This window comes from Marmota marmota, unplaced genomic scaffold, assembly GCF_001458135.2.
Source record: "Marmota marmota marmota unplaced genomic scaffold, marMar, whole genome shotgun sequence".
Classification (NCBI taxonomy): Eukaryota; Metazoa; Chordata; class Mammalia; order Rodentia; family Sciuridae; genus Marmota; species Marmota marmota.
The window spans coordinates 15236325-15257999 of NW_025999913.1; the positions used below are offsets into that span (position 1 = coordinate 15236325).

Sequence of the window (21675 nt, forward strand, 5' to 3'; positions counted from 1 at the left end):
ACGACATGCTTTTGAATGTCTCTGCCCTGGGTGTATCCACCTGTGTAGTAGACCAGTCTGAGGGCATCAGCAAGGGCATTTCCTAACCTGGAATGTGGTTCACACGGTCCTGTCTCTTCCTCTTGCGTTTTATGAAACTACGTGACAGCCTACATGCTCGTGCACAGATCCCACTGAGCAACGTTACACACAGGTGCAAACACAAGCATATTTTGGGAAAAAAAAAAGATGTCTGCCACAGTCCGGCTGCAGCAAAATAACTGGGGGGTGACGAGGAACTTGTGTAGATTGATACAGCAGGAGTGGAAGCCGTTTATTGTTGGACCAGAGGTATTTATACATTCCACACAGCTTATCTTAATTAGCATAAACTAGATACAGCAGTCAGCCAATAAGGAATCTCCACACTTAATGGGTCGCTGGCGTTACTTCACAAACCACTCCCTCTGCAAAATGCCAGGCGCCATCCTGACTTGTTTACAGATCCTAACAGATGTCAGTCTATTGGTTGAGGAAAAAAAAAAAGACTAAAGTCATTAGCTATATATCTAATAAAATTCTTGGCCTTTTTTAATTACGTGGTTGTAATGTATAAATAATGTTCTCAGATCTGTGAACTTTGTGGCAATCATGAAGTTTTGTTTACCACCAAGACAAGTGATTTGTAGCTTTAAAAATAGCCTGATAGTTACTTTACGTTTCTAATGACTCGCTGCGGAAAGTTAAGTTGGTAGTGGGCATCCCCAGATGAATTTCTAGGTAAGAGCACTTGCAGAGTTCTTTGAAGGTCATTTGGGGTCAGCCATCAGTGAAGTGCGTTTCAGGGTGATGAGCTCACTTGGCCACAGGTGAGCGGTTCCAACTGAGAACCAGAGGAAGAAGCTGTAGGAGGATCTCATGGAGGCAGCTTCAGAGATGATGGGAGTGTTTCTCCTCCGCACCTGCCTTGTCTACGTCTAGAAATAAGTATAGCCGAGGGAGAGACTGTTTTGCCACTTGTGAGGTTCCGCTAGCGTACTTTCTGAGGTCCTTAGCTCTCTCTTCAGCCTCCCGACTAGCAAGCAGCTCTCTGTTGAGCAGCATCTAATAACTGGATAATCCCTTCACCATCCTACAATAGTTCCAGTTATCAGGTGCTACCTTCACGCATGCCAGTAATCCTAGCTACTTGGGAGGCTGAAGCAGGAGGATGGCAAATTTGAGGCAAGCCTCAGCAATTTAGGGAGACCCTGTTTCAAAATAAAATTTTAAAAAGCACCTTCGATGCTGGATAGAGCAAGTGTTCTAGACAGACTTCTGGTTTGCTATTGATTTTATCAGTAGTGGAACTTCTATCATTGGCCCTTTCCTAGGCAACACTCTTGCATTGTTTTTTCTCCAAAATTCATTTGAAAACGTTTTTGCCTGTACATGTTCATCAACTTCAGTATCATCAGAGCTAGGGATCACTTGGCTTCCTGTCTACATTTTCCAAACGTTTTTTTCTTAGTGCATTTGAAAAATTAGCATGGTTTCATACGTGTTCATCAGCGATTGCGGCCAGAGGCCTTTTTCCTTGGTTTTTCTTGTGACCCTCAAAGGTAGTGGCTCATTATGAAGTAGGAAAAGAAAGATCACAAAGACCTTGTCCTGATCCCTTCGTGGTGAGAGGCTTCTGAGCCCTAATCTCTATCAAAATGTTTGCCCGCATTAGTGTAATGGAGTTCAAGTCCCACTCGTGTGGCCATTCCCCGGGAGTCGCAACGATACAAAATGTGAGCGGAGAAATTTCACTCCTTTCAAGGAATCATGCGTTTCCTGCTTTGATGGCTGTGTTCTTTGGCCCAGAAGATCTAAAAGAAGATCCATTTGTTGCGTCCTCAGACAGAGGGGTCTTGAAGTCCTCCTCCAGCAGCAATCTCTGCCCCCAGAGGCTTCTGCACTTCCTCAGCCTATAAGAGAAACTCTGGGTGGAGTCAGAGGTCACTTTGTGTTCTTTGTTGGATGTCGTTTTTCAGGAGAGCTGAGTTTGCATCCTGGAGCCCAGCTTGTCACAGTGTAGCTCACCTTCCAGGGGTCCCCGTTCTGTCCTCTGCTGAGATAGCACAGCAGCTGGTAGGTCTGTTGGTCACACTGCCAGGGTCAGTGGAGCGGGGCCAGGGTCTTTCTCTGGAAGTTATGGGAAAAGCAATTGGAGTGATGGAGATCCTATGCCTTCGCCCCACTCTGGGTGTTCCAGGATGGTTCTCCCAGCTCACGTTTGCTTAACTCTGCAGGTGCCTTTGGGGACCACATGAAGTGGGGTCTGCAGGAGATTGCCCACGGTAGTTTGCTCTTTAGGGACAAAACCGGGAAGAACTTCAGTGGGAGGAGGAGCAGCAGGGATGACAATGTAGGGATTATCTGCAGAGACGTGTTGATCCAGAACCCTGGTGCCAGCTGTGCCAACCGAGAACCACTCTGCCTTGGGGAAGAGAATGTTCCCGAGCTCTGGTTACCAACATGTTATGTCACTGCTCATAAATAGTCAATGCATCTGAGGATTGACATCTTGACTGCATTGATATTTTTTTTAAATAAAAAGAAAATTTTATCTTAACAAATCAAAGATTTTTTTCCTCTTAACTAATAGAATCAATATGAAAGTACCCAGTAAGCATCAGGTACTTTTTAGTTTCCTTTCTGAAGATTCGGGGTTACCTAGCTATGTGCAGGGCCGATACTGAGGGAGAGTCCAATGGTCCCACACCGGAGGCAGCCATTGCCCCCCGTCTTGCTCCTGCTTCACTAGATGCTGCTGACAGTTTCCATGGAGGCCATCCAGAGCTGGGCTGTCCAGTGGCCCTGCCTGCCTTCCCTCTCCCTCACCTTAATTTCTGGTTCCTCTAATATTTCGTAACCTCTCTGGTTACTGTCTTTCAATGTGTGTTTCCTCCATGCATTTTTTTTTTTTTTTTTTTTGGTGCTAGTAATTGAACCCAGGAGCACTTAACCACTGAGCCACATCCCTGGCCCTTTTTTTATTTTGAGACTGGGTCTGCTGAGTTTCTTAGGGCCTTGCTAAATTACCGAGGCTGGCTGGCTTTGAACTGTGTTCCTCCTGCCTCAGCCTCCCAAGCCTGTGGGCTTATACGTGCGCGCCACCACACCCTGTTCACCACCACACCCTGTTCACCAGTTTTCAAAATGAATGACAACAACAATATTATATTCTCACACACATTCCACTAATTTCCTCGCCCTCCTCACGGGTGGGCTTCCTTCTTAGCCCTGTTCTGTGTGTTTGGACCATGGTCGTTTTTGAATTTTGTTTGCATTCTGGGCGTGGAACCCAGGGCCTCACACAGGCTTGGCAAGGCCTCTACACAGAGGTACAGCCCCAGCCCCTCTGCCTTTGTGTTTGTGTGTGAAACTGCACTGCACATAGCTAGCACTTGATTTTTTTTTTCTTTTTTCTTTTTTCCTTGCTAGGTAAAGCAGAGATTTACTTTAGCCAAAGAATACCAGATCTACATAATATTCTGTAATAGGAGAGCATATATAGAATGGTTTATGTAACCATTCCCTTACTAATGAGCAAGTCATTTGGATGGTTTTTAACTTTAACTGCACGGGCCTCTGTCTGCGTATTTCTTAGTACCGACTTCATTTCTCCCCTCCTTCCCTTTGTACTATTGTGGACGTGCCTTTTACTGAAACATATGTTGTGATCTCCACAATACAACTTACTATGTATATTTTTAGAGAGTTGTCTTTTAAGGAGATTCAAATACCAGGGGGAGGAAACTTACATACCTACCCCATGTAGTTACCATTTCTGATGCTCTGAATTCTTTCTTGTAGATCTATATTTTCATCTTCCATCATTTCCCTCTACTCAAAAGACTTCCCTCAATGTTTCTTCTAGTGCAGGCCTGCTGGTGAAGAATTCTCTGCAAATGTCTCATTTTGCCTTTGGGTTTTGAAAGATATTTTTGCAAGGCATGGGATTCCAGTTTGACAGTGCTTTGCAGTACTTGTAAAGGTGTTGTTCTACTGGCTTCCTAGTAACATTGTTACAAATTAGAATGTGCTGTCATCTTTGTTTCCTTATTTGTAAAAGTTTTGTCTTTGTCATGGTTTTGAGCAAGGCTTGATGTAACTTTCTTTCTGTTGGTTTGGTTTTGGATTCCTGGAGCTTCTTGGACCTGTAGGTTTATATTAGCCATGTCTCCACTAAAAATCTTGAAATATGAGATGCAATTACTTAAACTTTTTTCTATGTCCTTGTGTACTAAGTCTAACGTTGTATTGTTTTTTGAGCAGGTTTCAGTTGATTGATTGATTATTCTCGTGAATATGGGTATATTTTTTATGACCATATTGAAAGGCTGCTAGTCATTGTTGGATACCAGCCTTGTCTTTCTATAAATATTTTTCCCGCCTTTTTTTTTATTGGTGCATTGTAGTTGTACATAGTGATAGGATTTGCTGTTACACATTCTGCACACACACACACAAAATAGAACAGGGTTTGACTTATTTTGCTCAACATGAAGGACTCATTTACCTGAAATGCCATAATTTCATTTTTTATTTATGGCTAGATAAAATTCCATTGTGTACATATGCCACATTTTCTTTATCCATTCACCCAAGGATGAACACTTAGGCTGCTTTTATAGTTTGGCTGTTGTGAATTGTGGTGTTGCGAGCACGGGTGTGCATGGATCACTGTATGTAGCGTGTGACTTTCATTCTTCAGGATACATACTGGGGAGTGGCAGAGCTGGTCAGACCGTGGTTTCATGCCTAGTCTTTAGAGGAACCTCCATGCTGATTTCCATAGCAGTTACTAATTCACAGTCCCACCAACAGTGTAAGAGTGTTCCTTGTTCTCCACATCCTCTTCAACACTTTTTGTATTCTTGATGACTGCCATTCAGACTGGTGCAAGATTAAATCTGTGTACTTTTGATGTGCATTTCTCTATTAATGATATTGAAAATTTTTTCATGTCTTTGTTGGCCATTTGTATTTCTTCTTTTGAGAAGTGTCTTTAATTCATTTGTCCATTTATTAATTGGGTTATTTGATTTTTGTGTGTGTGTGTAAAGTTCTTTGAGCTGTTTATATTTTCTAGATAGTACAAATATTTTCTCCCATTCTGTAGGTTCTGTCTTCACATTTCCAATTGTTTCCTTTGCTGTGCAGAAGCTTTTTAGTTTGATGCTGTACCATTTATTAACTCTTGGCATTCTTTTCTGAGCTTTAGGGGTCCTGTGTCTGTATGCTGGAGTGTGGACTCTACCATTATCTTCTAGGTATTGCATAGCTTCTGGTCTAATTCCAAGGTCTTTGATCCACGTTGAGGTTTTTTTGTTTTTGTGCAGGGTGAGACCTGAGGCCTGGGGGCTGGTTTTATTCTACATATGGATAACCAGTTGCCCTGGCACCTTTGTTTAAAAGGCTTTCTTTTTGCCAATGTGTTTGTGGCACCTTTGTCAAGGATCGGGTGATTGCAGGTGTGTGGGTGTGTCTCTGTGTCTTCTATTCTGCACCAATGCCTTATGTCTGTTTTATGCAGTACCATGCAGTTTTTGTTACCATAGCTCTGTGGTATAGTTTAAAGTCAGGTATCATGATGTCTCCAGCATTACTTTTTTGGCTTAAAATTCCTTTGGCTATTCTGGGTCTTTTTTGTCCTTCCAGATGAATTTTTAGGACTGATTTTTCTAGTTCTGTGAAGAATGTCATTGGTGTCTTGATGGGGATTGCATTGAATCTGTATGTTGATTTTGATAGTGTGGCTATTTTAACAATATTAGTTCTGCGTGTCCATGAACATGGAAGACCTTTCCATCTTCTGAGGTCTTCCTCAATTTCTTCAGTGTTCTATAGTTTTCTTTGTAGAGGTCTTTCACTTCCTTGGTTAGATTCATTTCTAGGGTTTTGTTTGTTTTTTGAGAACTATTGTGAATTAAACTGTTTTCCTGATTTCTTTCTCAGCAGATTGGTTGTTGGTATATAGGAAAGGCATTGATTTTTTTTGTATACTGATTTTCGTAACCTGCTGCTTTGTCATTTTTTTTTTTTTAATTAGCTCTAGCAGTCTTCTGGTGGATTTTTCGGACCTCCTAGATATAGGATCGTATCATCTAGCACTCTATTAAATAGGAGTGGTGAGAGTAGACATCCTTGTCTTGTCCCATATTTTAAAGAAATGTTTTCAGTTTTTCCCTGTAAACATTCTTGAGTGTCATTCCGACCTGCTGTTAGGAACCACTTGATGTTAGATTTATTCTGGGCTCTCTCACCTCCCTGAAGGGCCAGCACCCTCCCAGCACTTTGACCTGTCTTGTGGTTCTTTTGTGGTCTGGGTGCAGTTCCTGTCCCTGCAGGAGCTCTGAGCTCCCAGGCTGAAGCGGTCTGCTGTGCCCAGTGCTCTGCGGGATCCTCAAGGTCCCAACAGCTCTCCAGGGTCCTCTCTTCCTCCCAGTACTCTGTGGGTCTAGCCATGTTGACCTGCCCAGACTCTGATCTCACTCCTCAGCTCAAGAGGTTTTCCAGCTCCGCCACAGTTGCTCCTCACGGTGCTGCAGCCTGGAAACTCCAGCCTCCAATGCCAGGATTCCAAATACCGGAATAGAGTTTGCCACTAAGTGAAGGTTGAGTGAGCAGGAAAACAGCACCCTGGGCCCTCAGGTCATTGTGTAAGTATTGTATGTCCCTGGCATGGGGTAGGACGGCAGATCCCAACTTCCTGTCTTTTATCTTCCCTAAAGCAACATTGGACTCTCTAAAAGTTCTCTGTTCATACGTCTTCCAAAGGTATCATTACTTCTTGGAGTTCATTTTTTACGCCCCTGCCACAGGGGATAGTCTGCAAAACTGTGTCCACCAGGACAGAGATACCTGCCCTTTTGAGCCACACTGGTGATTACCCGCATGTGCTTTGCTGAGGTTTAATGCACGAGTCCTGTGCGGAAGCCATTCGGGAACTCCATGCTGAAGCATGTGCCATGAGCGGCTCTGGGTTAGCTTCAGAAATCTCCTGCTGCGTCAAGAACTCCTCACTGAAGGAGCCGGGCTTGGTGGTGCTCATCTGCAATCTCAGCTACTCCGGAGGCTGAGGCAGGAGGACTACAAGTTTGAAGGCAGCCTGGGTAACTTAGCGAGACCCGGTCTCAAAATAAAAACTGAAAGAGGCTGGGGGATGTGATTCAGTGGCGAAGGCCCCTGAGTTCAATCCCCAGCATAAGGAAGGAGAGAGGCGGGAAGGTCTCAATGGAAAAAGAGCTTGCTGAAAGCCAGTGTGCTGGTGCCAGAATGGAGCAGTTCAATAGCTCCTCTAAAATAGAGCTGTCAGCCCGTAGTAGAACCTGTTCACAGCTCCTCGTTGTACCCAAACTACCATTTTAGCTCTGAATGGGCGAGGACATACAAAGGAGTCCACTCATTGTTCTCTGCAGGATTGGGTCCAGCTCTTCAAAGGGATTGCTCAGTGTTGCTTTTATTTTTAGTCCATGTTTCTGGTCCTCAAAGGACTAAGCATGACAGGGACTTGTAATTCCAATACCTGAAAAAGTGATTGGCTTTCTCGCTTCATAGAATTCTAGAATTGGGTATGAGCAGCTCGGTAAGCTCTCAGGAACACTAAACCAGCTGGAGAAGGACTTTGTCCCCAGAGTCCACAGACTGGTCCGAGGGCCACATGTGGCCTGCTGCCTGTGTTGAAGGTTTTGTGGGAACGTGGCCAGCCCACTAGTTGACACCCCAGTCTGTTCTTGCTACACGGAGGAGCTACAGCGCCGTCTTACCAGGCCCCACTTATTTACTACCTTTCCCTTTATGGAAAATGTTGCCAACTCCTGGGCCATCGTCCTGGAGATGAAGCAAGATAAAAGACCGAAAATCAGGGCTCAGAAGGCAAGTGCCGACAGTCTGAGTAGCGCCCGGCTAGGAGCGCTGAGCACTGGGGCAGGGGCGGGCAGCGCTGGGGCCCCCGCTTTCCTGACCACCCGCCTGGGCTCTTGGGTTGAGATGCCTGGAGGAATCTCACAATCCATTTTATAGTTTATATCTACATATTAAAGGTTAGCAGCAATTTTAGAGAAATGACACCATACAAATCTGATAATAAGAGTACATTTTAAACCCACTTTTTTTTTTAATTTTTTATTGTTGATTGTTCAAAACATTACAAATTTCTTNCTGAGCCACAATCCCAGCCCCAGAGGTTTTTACTTTTTAAGATCAATATTCAGTTGTTAGGGTAAAGATAGGTAGGAGAGATATTAGCAATTATTTCATGCAAAAAAAAAAGTGTCTCTCTATGTAAATTCATTTATTAGTATAAAGTGCCTCTGAAGTTCCTTACCTGTAGTGGGCAGTTGGTGTGACTGGCTGATGAATGAGACTCAGAGGGATGCCTCTGCTTCGGAAAAGCAGCTTGCTATACATGCTGCGTCTTTTCCCTAGAGACCCCATGAAAAAAATAATAATTTTTTTTCTTTTTTTTAATCTTTGGAAACAAGAGATTAAGTGAACAAGGTTCTTCTACAGATCTCTGGGACACCAAAATTAGATGCAGGAAACATTGAGTAGAACATTGGGAGCTGTGGCCAGAGTGTCCATCTGTCCTGGAGAGTCATGGAAGCTCTGGGGTAGAGCCAAGGGCACGAGGGGCCTTGTGGAGGTCCTTATGGAGAATAAATGTTCAGCATCTAAGAGTTTTTCCCTCCAAGACGTAATTGTTGAGAAATCTGCAAATAAGGAGATTGGTTGTATTCTGGCCTTGAAGGACACCACCCCAACTTGAACTGTCCTCTTTCGGGCACTTTAAAAGTATATAGACTGACAAGACTTGTCCACATTCATATAGCTGCTGGTTGTCATTGTACTGCTTTATCTTTATATATAAACAGACAGGAAGCATGACTTGACGATTGTTAAGACAGGGAAAGACGGGGAAACCTGCTCTCCACTCCCCTCTCGCACTGAGAATTGTGTTCATGTTTCATAAATCCTGTTCCTTTATGCTTTAAAAAGATAGGGAAAGATGACTGGAGACAAAGTAGATTAAAAGGAAACAAAACACTTGCATTTTTTTCAAGTGTTTGAAAAAAATCCAATCAGTGTGAACAGAAAGAAGATACTTTTTTCATGAAACAAGAACAGGGTGTATAGAAATAGCTCAGTCATCGAGCAAAGCAGCTGCCCTTGAGGACTAAATATCTAACTGCCTAAAATAAAAAGGGGGAAACCAAATTTGATGTTAAGACAAATAACTAGTACAAGAAGACCAGGAAATAGACCAAAGAAAATTAGGAATTCCTGACAGATTAGATAGACAATAAGAGAGAATAATTTACAATATAAATATTGCTCATAGCTGAAGGCCAAGAGGGCCCATGTGTTCTTCACACAGTGGGAAATAATGCTTATCTTTGACACCTGTAGTAAATTTTTACTGTAAATGTTAGGCCTAGAAGCTTCTAGAGACATTTAAAATCAGGGCTGGGGATGTAGCTCAGTGGTAGAGCACTTGCCTAGAATGCACAAGGCCCTGGGTTTGATGCCCAGCACCAAAAAAGCAAGAAATGTCCATATGGCTTCCAGAGAATGCAAATGCAGTGGGTTTCTCATCTTCACTAAGTATAAAACCAGTGGCGCAAACGCCCTTTGCATCTGAGGCCGCTGATTTGGAGCCTCGAATTCCCAGTCAGACTACCAAGTGTGAAGTGATAATAATAAGGACTGAAGATTTGTCTTCCTTATTACTGTTCGGATGTGTCCCAGGAAGGCAGCTGATTCACCGTGGGGTCAGGAAGCCGAGTCTGTTGCAAGCAACAGGCACCAACTCTGGCTCATTAAGGCAGAAAAGGGATTTATTGAAAGGTGGCAGATCACTCCCAGGATCAGCGGGAAGACGAGAGCCCTGCCTGGAGACCGGGCAGGAGTGAGAACCTCCGAGGCTGGGCCCAGCTTCCACAGCCCACGGCCACCCCAAGCCTTCTCCACTGCTGTGCTTTGCAGGAGCAACGCCAGGTCCAGGGCCACTCTGGGGCTGTGCCGGGCCCACCCGGGTAGTAGGCCTGGCTGAGCTTCCAGGAAGCTGGCGAGAGGGGGCTTCCAGCCCTACGGGGGTGGGCTTGCCCTCCACAAAGGTGGGTGAAGTGGAGGTTTTCCAGTCTTAGGAGAAAAGGCTCAGACACTGGACAGTCAAGTGACAAATGTCCACCCCAGGCGTCAACCCTGTGAGCTGTGAAGGGAGATGGCAGAATGGCAGGCGCACACAGGCCTGGGAACAGCTGGCCAGGAGCAGCAGGAAACGTGGGGACCTCATGGAATCTCTGAAAAGGAGGGGAGTTGGAAGAGCTGGAGGGTGTGGTGGAGCCAACGAGCAGCAAAGAATTGGAAACACCACGGAGAACAAGAAAGGCGATGCGACTCCAGTGCATTGTTCCCCTCTGTACAATCGTGGGCAGCACGGGCTTCTCATTATTCTGACGTGATGATGTGGCTCAGGAGAAAGGGAGGAGGGGAGGTGTGGGTGATGTTGCTGAAGGACAGTTGCACTTCATAATCCAAGCAGCGGAATCAAGAAATACCCGGCCAGGCGCAGAGGCGCACACCAGTAATCTCAGCAGTTTGGGAGACTGAGGCAGGAGGACTTCGAGTTCAAAGCCAGCCTCGGCAACTTAGCAAGGTCCTGAGTAACTCAGTGAGACCCTGTCACTAAATAAATTACAGAAAAGGGCTGGGGATGTGACTCAGTGGTTGTGCACCCTGGATTTACTCCCTAGTACCAAAAAAAAAAGAAAAGAAAAGAAATGTCTATGTGAGCATATTACTTAGGGACACAGAGGAAGCCACCAGGAGAAATGGCAATATTAGTTCCTCTGGGAACATGGCCATTGTAAGTCCTCTGAGATGGCCCAGCTTTTAAAAAACGGGTCAGCCTAGCATGGTGGTGCACACCTGTAATCCCAGCAACTCTGGAGGCTGAGGCAGGAGGATCAAAAGTTTGAGACCAGCCTCAGCAACTTAAACAAGACCCTGTCTTAAAATAAAAATGGCTGGGGTTGTAACTCAGTGGTAGAGCACCTCTGGGTTCAATGCCTAGTTCGATGATCTGCTTCCCACAAATCATTTCCATCTATTTGTTTAAACTATCTTAAATGATTCTTATACATTGCAGAAAGGAAGACACTCGTTTATAAGTGAATGGTTTCTTTTCCTTTAGAAACCTACCTACCTTTCTCTCTCTCTCCCCCCGCCCCACCACCCTAAATTAGCCCACATGTAGAATTTATAGTGACATTAAAATGCCCTAGTTAATAGGTCAAGAGAAGAAAAATGACCGCACATGGGATCCACCCCAGTAACCCGAGTGAGAAACAGTGGGGAGGGCTAGCTGCTGCCTCCTGAGCTCAGGGCTGGCTCTTCCTCGTGGTTTGGTTGGGGACAGGTGCCTCACCCAGGTGCCTCACCCAGGAGCTCACAGGTGCTGCCCGTGGGGAGATTCTGAACTCAGCCTCTCACAGAAGAAGGCTCAGAGAAGACCTGAGGTCTCGCCTGGGGAACTCACCTCTGCTAGTTGGCCCTGGGAGTGCAGTCTGGAGCTTGGTGTGTAGGTGTCCCCACCTTCGTCCTGGTGTGCCAGGGCCCCTTCCTGCCCACGAGGACCCCCACTCCAGGCCTCTCCCAGGTCTCTGTGCTCGGTGCAGGCACAGCCCGTGAGATGACCCTGCTTCACTCCCTCCTGCAGGACAGAGCCGACTGCCATCAGAGGCCCAGCTCCAGCCTTGCCACCTCCTGCGTCCTCTTTGATAAGCAGGGACCACTGTGCCCCCTTTAAAATCACATGCCCATCCAGGGCCTGGCACACAGCAGCACTTACAAAACATTTGAATGGGATGAAAAATGGCAGACTGAGCTGGCATGAGGTCCCATCTAGAAACTAGGTATTCTTGAAATCCCATGCCCTTGCCCAGTGCATGAAGTCCAAGTGTCACCCTGTCCTCGCTCTCTATTTTTCTTTTCTTTTCCTTCTTCTGTTCAAAGTACTCCATCTCATCTTTGACTTTGAAACAAACTATATCATCTGTTCAGTTCTAGCCTGGCCCAGATCTCCTATTCACTGGGGAAAGGGAATTTATTTTAGCTTTGGTTTGTTAACACACGGTAGGCCGTGCCTTGTTCTTGATCTAATGTTTTTCCTGGGGCTCAGCTGCCGGGTGGATAAGGATGACTTCGGTCCCACCCTGACACAAGGATGCCCTTTCTGTTAGCATGTCCCATCCGTTTTAAACCTGCACACACTGAGTGGCACCTAAACCTTTCGACAGTCCAAGAAATAAGCCAGCAGACTTCTTTTGCTTAACCCCAAATGGAAATGATTTTTGCTTTTCTTGTTGTGCACTTAGCCCACGTTTACTTTAAAATGATTTTGAAGTATGAAAAGGTAAGAAGAAAGTGAAATCACCATAAGCCTACCACTCAAAGATTAATGCTTTCATACTATTTGGTGTAGTATCGGTCTTCAGATACTTGGTTTCTATGCATATAATTTCCCCAACCAAAAAATTGTTTCACTATTCACAGCTACTTAAAAAAAAACTTGCATATGTAGATGTACATCATTATTAATTACATAACATTCCATTATATAAATGTACAATGACTTAGGGAATTTTTCTTCTGAGATTGGGCATTTAACTTAGACGTATGTGGAAAAATACAGATATTCAAGTAACTGCTGTTTTTAATAGACAAACTCTAGAAACAATGTGAATGTTCAGGACATACTCTGGAATTGTTAGTTTGAGTGATATAGATTTAATGTATATAAATGGACATGATACTTTTAAAATGCAATAAAATGTTTCAAAATTATCAAAATGAAGTTGTCATCCATATTTAATTTTACTTCCCAGAGATAACATCGCCACCATTACTTAACGTTCTATGTGGATCCTTCCAGAATTCTTTCCTCTATGGATATATGGAAAATTTATTATGAGATTTACAGTTTTTACCCCCAGAGGATCATTTTTTTACATATCTTTTTCCACCTTTAAGTCAGCAACTTTAAATTTTCCTCTGTATGCTTTTTAAAAATCTTTCCAAGTCTTAAGTAGAGATTAACTCCAACATACACACACGTACACACACATCTGTTCCCTGAAGGTGGGTAATGTTGGAGCCTTGTGGTTTACCCATCAAAGAACTCCAGGAATTCCTTGGTTCATACAAACTGAATAAGAGATACGACTCCATGATGCCCTGTGTAAGGCTCTGGGGAATCTGAGCCAAAACTTAAGACCCGGGCCTGAGGTCTGACAGGAGACCTGGAGCATGTGTCATTGTGAAATCATGCAGCGGAAGCCTCGACACAGCCATAAAGCAGAGGAGGGACTTCTCGATGAGACCAAGGAAGTCACGGCCACTGACAAATGCTGAACAGACCACAGTTCAGATGCTGGTCCTGTCACTTGTTAACTGAATCCTCAGGTAAATCCTGAACCTCTCTCTGGCTCGGTGCAAGATGTGTACATACGCCACAGAGTCATATGAATATTTACAGGGAAATGGTTATAGTAGAGGAGTTTTGAATTTCCATTAGTATATTTATGGTTAAGTAAAGGGACCAAGTGTTGAATCAAAGCAGCATTCTATGAAAAGTAAGGTCCTTCTGTATGTACCAACAGGCATTAAACCCTTGAGATGGGTTATTTGGTGGAATAGTATGTGGCTTGCTACCATTTGTGTGAACCTTTGTTTGAAAACTCGTGGTGTTAGATGTCTGTGTACATACTTACATTAACATAGACAATCGGAAAGAATAGCCAAGTATCTTAGTGATACCTATCTTTGAGAAAGGGAGCTAGAGATCGGGAATAAGAGCAACACTCTCTTTCCGTGGATACCCATTCTTGCTACTTAAACTGTCATGTTCATTTATGGTATAAAAAAGTCTTGTTTTTTTTTTTTTTTAATTATGAATGCATTTTTTTTCAAATTCTTTGTAAACACGGTATCAATTTTATATAGCTTTCCAAATGTTTTTATATAGCAATTTTCCGCAATCATCTTTTCAGTAAGGTTTTTTTGTTTGTTTTTTGTTTTGATATTGGGGATTGAACCCAGGGGCGCTTAACCACGGAGCTACATCCCCAACCCTTTTTTATATTTTTATTTTGAGACAGGGTCTAGCTAAGTTGCTTAGGGCCTCACTAAGTTGCTGAGGCTGGCCTTGAACTTGCAATGCTCTTGCCTCAGCCTCCCAGGTCGCTGGGCAGGAAGTGGTTTGCAATATAGACTTGAGCAACTGTACTTGCCAGTGCTGGGTCTTGGCAGATTGTTTTAGATGCTCTAGACGACAGTTTTCTCCTGAATAGGAAGTAATAATAACAACAACAATCTCATGGAGTTGCCTGAGAATGAGATAATCCGGTGGAAAGCAGTTAACGTGATGCGTGGTGGTAAGCACTCAGTGTTGTGTAGTAATGAACACTAACAGTCCATATCCGTCAGGACTCTTGATCACAAGTGGGAGTGACCTCGCTCACTTGCCTCGTGCCCCCAAAGGGAATTACAAGTGTACTGTCCACCTTGGGGCTGCGTGGAGCACCTCTCTCGGGCATTGGGCCAGCCTCTCTTGGGCTCTGAGCGAGGCTTTTCTTCTGTGTTGACTCAGTCTCCAAGTGGCTTCAAGCTTCCATCTTACCAGCATTTTCCGGCAAAAAGAAGCCAGTGGTTCTGACACAGTCCCAGGCTCGACTGGGTGACGGTGTGCTGGTTATGGGCCCCTCCGTGGACCAGACGCTCGGGCTGTGCGACTGGTGCCTCCACATCACCGTACTCGCCTCTGCAGCCTTGGCAGCAAGGCTCATCCTGAAATGCTGAGCAGTCGCGGGCCTTTTGCCCTTAGTCTGGAGAGTCAGAAGCCTCCTGAACTCGATGCTGCAGAAGAGTCACCTCCCCAAAGGAAAAACTAGGAGCAACAAATGCCCGGCAGGCAGAAGCCAGGTGTCGCCCTCACCCATGCAGCAGGGCCTGTCAGGACAGGGGCCAAGGTTCCAAAGTCAGCACGAGCCTCGTTTACAGTAAAAGTTGCCCTTGAAATTACTGCAGGAAGGTGCCCTGGGAGCTCTTCATATCCAGTCTCTACTGCTCATGGGACTAAGTAGCACCAGACAGATCACTTACGTGCTTACAGGCAGTAGAGTGCCTCTTGTAAGAATATCGAGGGACAAGACACCATCAGTACTCACAGTCAGCTTAGAAGACCTCTGTGATCAATTGTGGGGATGGTGTCCCTGACACCCAGTGGGCCAGCAGCTCTGCAGTGGTGTCCTCTGGTTCAGCTCAGTCCTGACTCTCTACCTGGAGGTACTGTCGGGTCCCACAGGTGGAGGCTCAGTCCCAAAAGACTGACCCCTCTCCCAAGGCAACCACAGGCCCCAGGTTGCTGGCCCAGGCTTCTGACCAAACAACTATAAATCAGGGTTTTGTGAGCTTTCTTCAGGGTACAACTGCCATGGTCTAGCAACACACAGAACTCAGAAATACTTAATTGACTGTTTCTTATAAAGACATTGTGAAGGAAATAAATGAAGAGATGCACAGGGTGAGACGGGAGGACCGTGGATGGAGTTCCTCCGTCTCCAGCTCTACCACCCTCCAGGACCCTCCCTGTGGGCAGCCACCCAGGCTCTGCGAATTCCGTCTTTTCAAGTTTGTGGAGGCTTCATTACTCAGGCGTGATTGTTTAAGCTCTTGCCACTGGTGATCAATTCAACCTTCAGCCCCATCCACATCACCACCTTGGGGTTGGGGATGGGGCCAGAAGTCCCAACCCTCAGTCATGGTTTGGTCTTCCTGGTGACCAGCCATCTGTCAACTCATTAACATATTTTTTAAAAATCACTTTGACGAGTCCAAGAGTTTTAGGATTTGTGTGCCAGAAAACTAGACGAAGAACAAATGCATGTCACCACATCACAACTCTCCATTCTCACATTCTGGGCAAGCAAAAGTTGATATTTCCATGGGCTCTGCTGCTCAGCCCAGAGCCGGGCAGCGTAGGCAGAGACCACCTGAACTACTGAAATCCTGCCACCTCATCCGTGTGTGCTTGGATCTGCTGCGCACTGAGACGATCCTGCTCCACCGTATGTCAGTGCTCAGCCTGTCCCCCAAACGGACTTCAGTCAGCGCACCCCGTTCAGACCCAGGACCCAGGTAGCCTCTGGCTCCTGGCTTATCAGCCCTACTGGAAAGGACACAACTACTTGCCAGTGGTTCCAGGAAAATTCCTGGGGTTGTCCCTTGTTCACCCAGCCTTGGCCACGTGCCATCCACCAGGGGAGGGACAGGATGGAGCACAGTGATTAGCCAAGCCTGGGTCACTGTGTGCAGGTGATCTGGCTTGATGGGGAAGGTCAGCCCCAAAACAAAGCCGGAGTGTTTGCCAGGCCACCCAAAGCAATAGTGCCCCCCGACCCCAGGATTCATGGCAGAGCTGGGAGGACACAATGACGTGGAGAAAGCAGCTTGCTGGGCTGGGACAGAGCTCAGCAACAGCACTTACCTCATGCTCAAGTGTTCAATCCTTAGCACGGGCCCCCTGCCCCCAAAATAAGAAAGCAGATTACCAAATTGCCCTTATATAGAGATAGCTTCATAGCTCAGCACTGTCCAGATCTAGTGGACAGAGAATTTGTGCCACAAATGGAGGCCACAGGGCAACATGTAGGAACCAGGTGAAGTAATCACTAGTAGGGCTGATAAGCCAGGAGCCAGAGGCTACCTGGGTCCTGGGTCTGAACGGGGTGCGCTGACTGAAGTCCGTTTGGGGGACAGGCTGAGCACTGACATACGGTGGAGCAGGATCGTCTCAGTGCGCAGCAGATCCAAGCACACACGGATGAGGTGGCAGGATTTCAGTAGTTCAGGTGGTCTCTGCCTACGCTGCCCGGCTCTGGGCTGAGCAGCAGAGCCCATGGAAATATCAACTTTTGCTTGCCCAGAATGTGAGAATGGAGAGTTGTGATGTGGTGACATGCATTTGTTCTTCGTCTAGTTTTCTGGCACACAAATCCTAAAACTCTTGGACTCGTCAAAGTGATTTTTAAAAATATGTTAATGAGTTGACAGATGGCTGGTCACCAGGAAGACCAAACCATGACTGAGGGTTGGGACTTCTGGCCCCATCCCCAACCCCAAGGTGGTGATGTGGATGGGGCTGAAGGTTGAATTGATCACCAGTGGCAAGAGCTTAAACAATCACGCCTGAGTAATGAAGCCTCCACAACTTGAAAAGACGGAATTCAGAGACGGAGTGGTCGGCGTCTCTCAAGGCACACAGGGGATNATGTCACGTTATGGAGATTGTACTGTTTTTTTTTTTTTTTTTTTTTGGCAAAATGTCTACCACTAAACCACATCCCCAGCTCCTGTGTCCCTTTTTTGTACCATGTCTTTGGAATCCAGCGTGTATTTTACACTCACCGCCCATGTGGATTCAGATGAGCTAGTGGCAGGGGTTGCTATAGAGGACAGTAAGGTTTGGTTGGTCATTTTTTCATTCGGGAGCTGGATATCTCATCTTCTTGTAAGTCATTACTGTTCTTCCGTATCATGTGGAGTGATTAGAAGTGTCTTCCCCACAATGAGCCCAAGTACGCCATTTCCACACTGGGGCTGGTTGGAGCCTCTTGGGTCGGAACACACATCCTGGCTGTGCAGTTGGTACCTAACAGTCACCTGTTAGTCATCGGTAAGCCCCAGGAAGACAGGGACTCTCATCAGTCTTGCTTACCTCTGTACCCTAATAAGCACAGTTCCCAGTGCATAGAAGACACTGCCCAGATATTTAAAAGTGGAATAGAATTAAGTTAAAAACGTAGGGCTTCTCATTTACCAGGCTCAGTGATAAACTGGAGAAAGTAACACTGGTTTGAAGCCCACGATTGCATATTTGCAGTATTTGTTTTTCTGATGCTGGACCATTTGTAGTCTGTGGCTAGTTGTATTACCACTCAATCACTCTTTTGATGAATAAATAGAGAATGATTGAATGCCTACAGAAACCCAGGCTCTGTGCCAAGCACTGGGTATACAAAGATAAATGGGAAACAGTCTCTGCCTTAAAATGAAAAACAGATAAGTACAGTAACTTCTACAGTAAAACCAATAAGTGTTACGATACAAATAAACCGTGTTTGGGGAGCATACTGAAGGGGGTCCAAGTCAGGCCAGAGCCTGTGATGTTCGTAGCCTCCAGCCCCATTCCTGGCATGGATGTTGAATTAGTGGCTCAGTGAGCCAAGGGGCACCTGAACTGTTGACGAGGGTTGCCAGTTCTGCCCATCGAGAGAACGCACGATCGCTGCGGGTGCAGAGAGTGCTCTGTGCGGCCTGGCCCCTGGAGGCAGCCCAGAGGGCTGAGAGCTGGCAGAGCCTGCAGCATTTGGCAGGGCAGAGCGCGGGCAGCCTTCTGTGGCCGTCGGTGTGACTGGTGACGATCACTGCACTCTCTCACTACAGGCGAAGCGAAGGCTGGAGCTGGGAGACAGCGGCCATCAGTACCTCTCAGATGGTTTGAAAACCCCCAAGGGCAAAGGAAGAGCCGCGCTGCGAAGTCCAGACAGTCCAAAAAGTAAGGGTTCTTCCCCATCCTTCCTCTTCTCCTCAGTGTGGGGTCCCAACTGCAGAGCTTGTGGCTGGAAGGTGGCAAGGCGTGGAGAATTCTGGCATGATTGGTTCATTTTCGTCTCTTTCTGAGCCTGTCCAGACTGAATACGTTGCCTGCAGACACCTACGTTCACTGTAGCACCCCAGTACTGACTCGGGGTGGGGAGACTTCTCTAGCGGAAGGCAGTTTGACTCTCCCCTCGGAGACAGGCTTTTGGCCTATCTTTGTTCTATAATCAAATTTTATTTTAACTTCCCTTCATGGGCATTACTGCAGACGCCGAGACTAGCTGGGTGTCGATGAACTGTGCCTGTCAGTCATGTCTGTGCCGACCTCCATCTCGGCCTCCCACGTGGTGCAGAAGAATCGATTGCACCCAATACACTGCCGCCAGTTCCCATTTCCATCAAACACTGTCATCATTTCTTTGGGGAGAGAAAGAAGCCAGTGGGTTAGAAGTAGCCCCTTTACAAATTATTGGCATTATTTAACGTGAGAGCTACTTTACCCTTTATTCTGTAGCTGCAGTCTGTGCTTTAGGCCGTCCGCAGCGTGCACCCACTGCTGAACATAAACCTCGGTCCTGCACCTATACCATGATAAAGACAATATTCAGTAAGGAAATTCCATTTGCAAGAGATGGAGAGAGTCGATGAAAGACTTTTCCCGGTGTTCTTCATCAACATTTGAGAAACGTTTCAAATACTCCACACACACACACCAGAGCCAGCAAGGCCAGTTGACATGTGTCTGTTTGAGACCCTGTCCTGGAGAAAGGGTGGCCCTGTCCCTCGGGTTCAGCCCACAGGTGCAATTCCCAGAGACTACAGAGTTTTTTCACTCACTTAACAGATCGTTTTGAGCACCTACTGTGTGTGAGATACTTCATTAGATCCAGGGAGTGGGGTAAGCCAAAGTAGAAGCCACTTTAAAAAGTCCAGGGAAAGTCTATGATCACACACAGGAATTTATCAGCTCTCCTTTTTCTAATAAAGCAGTCACATAGCTTTCTGTAACCCCACCCCCGGCCCCAACAAGAGCTTTGCTTCAGATGCTAATCCTTGGGCTGCAGCGGGATGAGGGCTTGCTGAACTGCAGAGAAACCCTTCATTTCTTTACCTCTCCCCCATCCCCCACCCGTTCGGGTTTTGTTTTTCTTTAAGCTCCAAAATCTCCCTCAGAAAAAACGCGGTATGATACGTCCCTGGGTCTGCTCACCAAGAAGTTCATTCAGCTGCTGAGCCAGTCGCCCGACGGGGTCCTGGACCTGAACAAGGCAGCGGAGGTGCTGAAGGTCCAGAAGAGGAGGATCTACGACATCACCAACGTGCTGGAGGGCATCCACCTCATCAAGAAGAAGTCCAAGAACAACGTGCAGTGGATGTGAGTAGCCCCCCGCTCCCAGCTCCTCCCTCCTTGCTTCCTGGGCAGAAGTTCAAAGTCTTGTGCACGCACAGCTCCCGTCCCGATACTGTCAGGGGTAGAAGGATTTCCGCTTGAATTGCACCAAGCGAGGGACCCTGGGTCCAGGAGGCAGTTGTTAATGGAACACTGTTCCTCTGTCACATTGAGGTCTGCCTCTTGCGTGTGTGATCAGATAGAGCTCACACGTGTCTCTAAGAGGATTTGGAGATTAGGGCTGTACAACCACACTGTCACGTGTAGTGTGTGTCCCCTGGTTCTGGTGGGCCGACTCCCATTCTGTGTAGATTAAGCGAGACACACCTGTCCCAGTCTCTTCTGTAAAGAAGGATGGTGGCCCTTGTCCCCAGTACGCCCACATGTCCGTCATCCGTGAATCCTGGGCAGAGCCTCTTATCAGCCAGTGTTTTGTAAGTACAGCTTTGAACTGTCACAGCACATCAGCAGGAATAAATCTGTTTTAGGGTGGCTTCGAAAAAATAGATTTCACGCATTACAAGATGAATAGATGACCTTTTGGTGCTTTTTGGAATCGGATGATCTGGTGACCCATTTTGACCTGTGCTTTAGAGAAACCTGTTGAGTGCTGGCCTTTGTTCCTACAGATACTTAGCACATCTCTTTCCCTTACCTTCTTTTTAGCTGCTGGTGTAAGACCCCCAGAAATTACCTGGGTCTTCTGTGCTTATGGATGATGTTTTTTTGAATTTCGAACCATTCCATCTTACCGTCTGTCTTTTTATGCTTTTTTCCCCATTCTCTCCCAGGAGGCCTGTAGTGGGTGGGGACAGTCGGGAGCGAGGTGGCTGCATTCTTTTTGCCCTCTGAATTTCTGCCTCTTCACCTAATCTCTATGGTATGAGGAGTGCAGGGCAGTGTTTATGAAAACCATATCTCAGGTTCTCACTTTAACGATTGGTTAACGAGCACTGTGATCTCCTGTGGTAAGAGGGGACATTGACCCGAAGGACCAACTCTCCCTGTCCTCTCTCTCCTGAGTAGCCACAAAGAGTCTGTGTTTGGGTTTTAGGGGCTGCAGTCTGTCTGAGGACGGGGGCATGCTGGCCCAGTGTCAAGGCCTGTCCAAAGAAGTGACCGAGCTCAGTCAGGAAGAGAAGAAATTAGATGAACTGATCCAAAGCTGCACCCTGGACCTCAAACTGTTAACCGAGGATTCAGAGAATCAAAGATATCCTTTGTGCCGCCGGCTCACGGGGCTGTGCCCTCTGGACTATCTCCAGAGTTCACAGTCTGACTTATGCATAAGGTAGATTTTACTGTGGTTTTGTGCAATGAGTGTGTATGCGTGTGTCTGTACACCCTTGTGTGTGCAAACTCTCTTAGCTTTGCCTCCAAAGTCAGTGTTTATGGTAAGATAGTCATCCGACTCGATCCTGTCATTATCTATTTTGATAGCCAAGAGGGAACTGTTTTTTAAAGCATTATATTCATGTGTGGCTGGAACATATGGATACACTCATAGCGTCATGCCACACTATTAAAAGATACGTAAAGTGTCAGTATTAATATTAATGACAACACTCAGCAGATTCGTCTTTGGCTTCCCAGATTTTTGGTGGGTGTTAGCT

General features: G+C 46.2%; 1 protein-coding gene across 1 annotated transcript in view; it reads left to right on the forward strand.

The window, feature by feature from the left end:
• The window catches only part of E2f3 (E2F transcription factor 3), a 45280-nt gene that overhangs the window by 15462 nt on the left and 8143 nt on the right, over positions 1–21675 (forward strand). Inside the window, exons 2-5 of the mRNA XM_015494063.2 lie at positions 6640–6671; positions 18517–18628; positions 19828–20047; positions 21117–21275. Of these exons, the coding sequence (XP_015349549.2) occupies positions 6640–6671; positions 18517–18628; positions 19828–20047; positions 21117–21275 (523 nt within the window). The remainder of the gene's footprint in view (positions 1–6639; positions 6672–18516; positions 18629–19827; positions 20048–21116; positions 21276–21675) is intronic.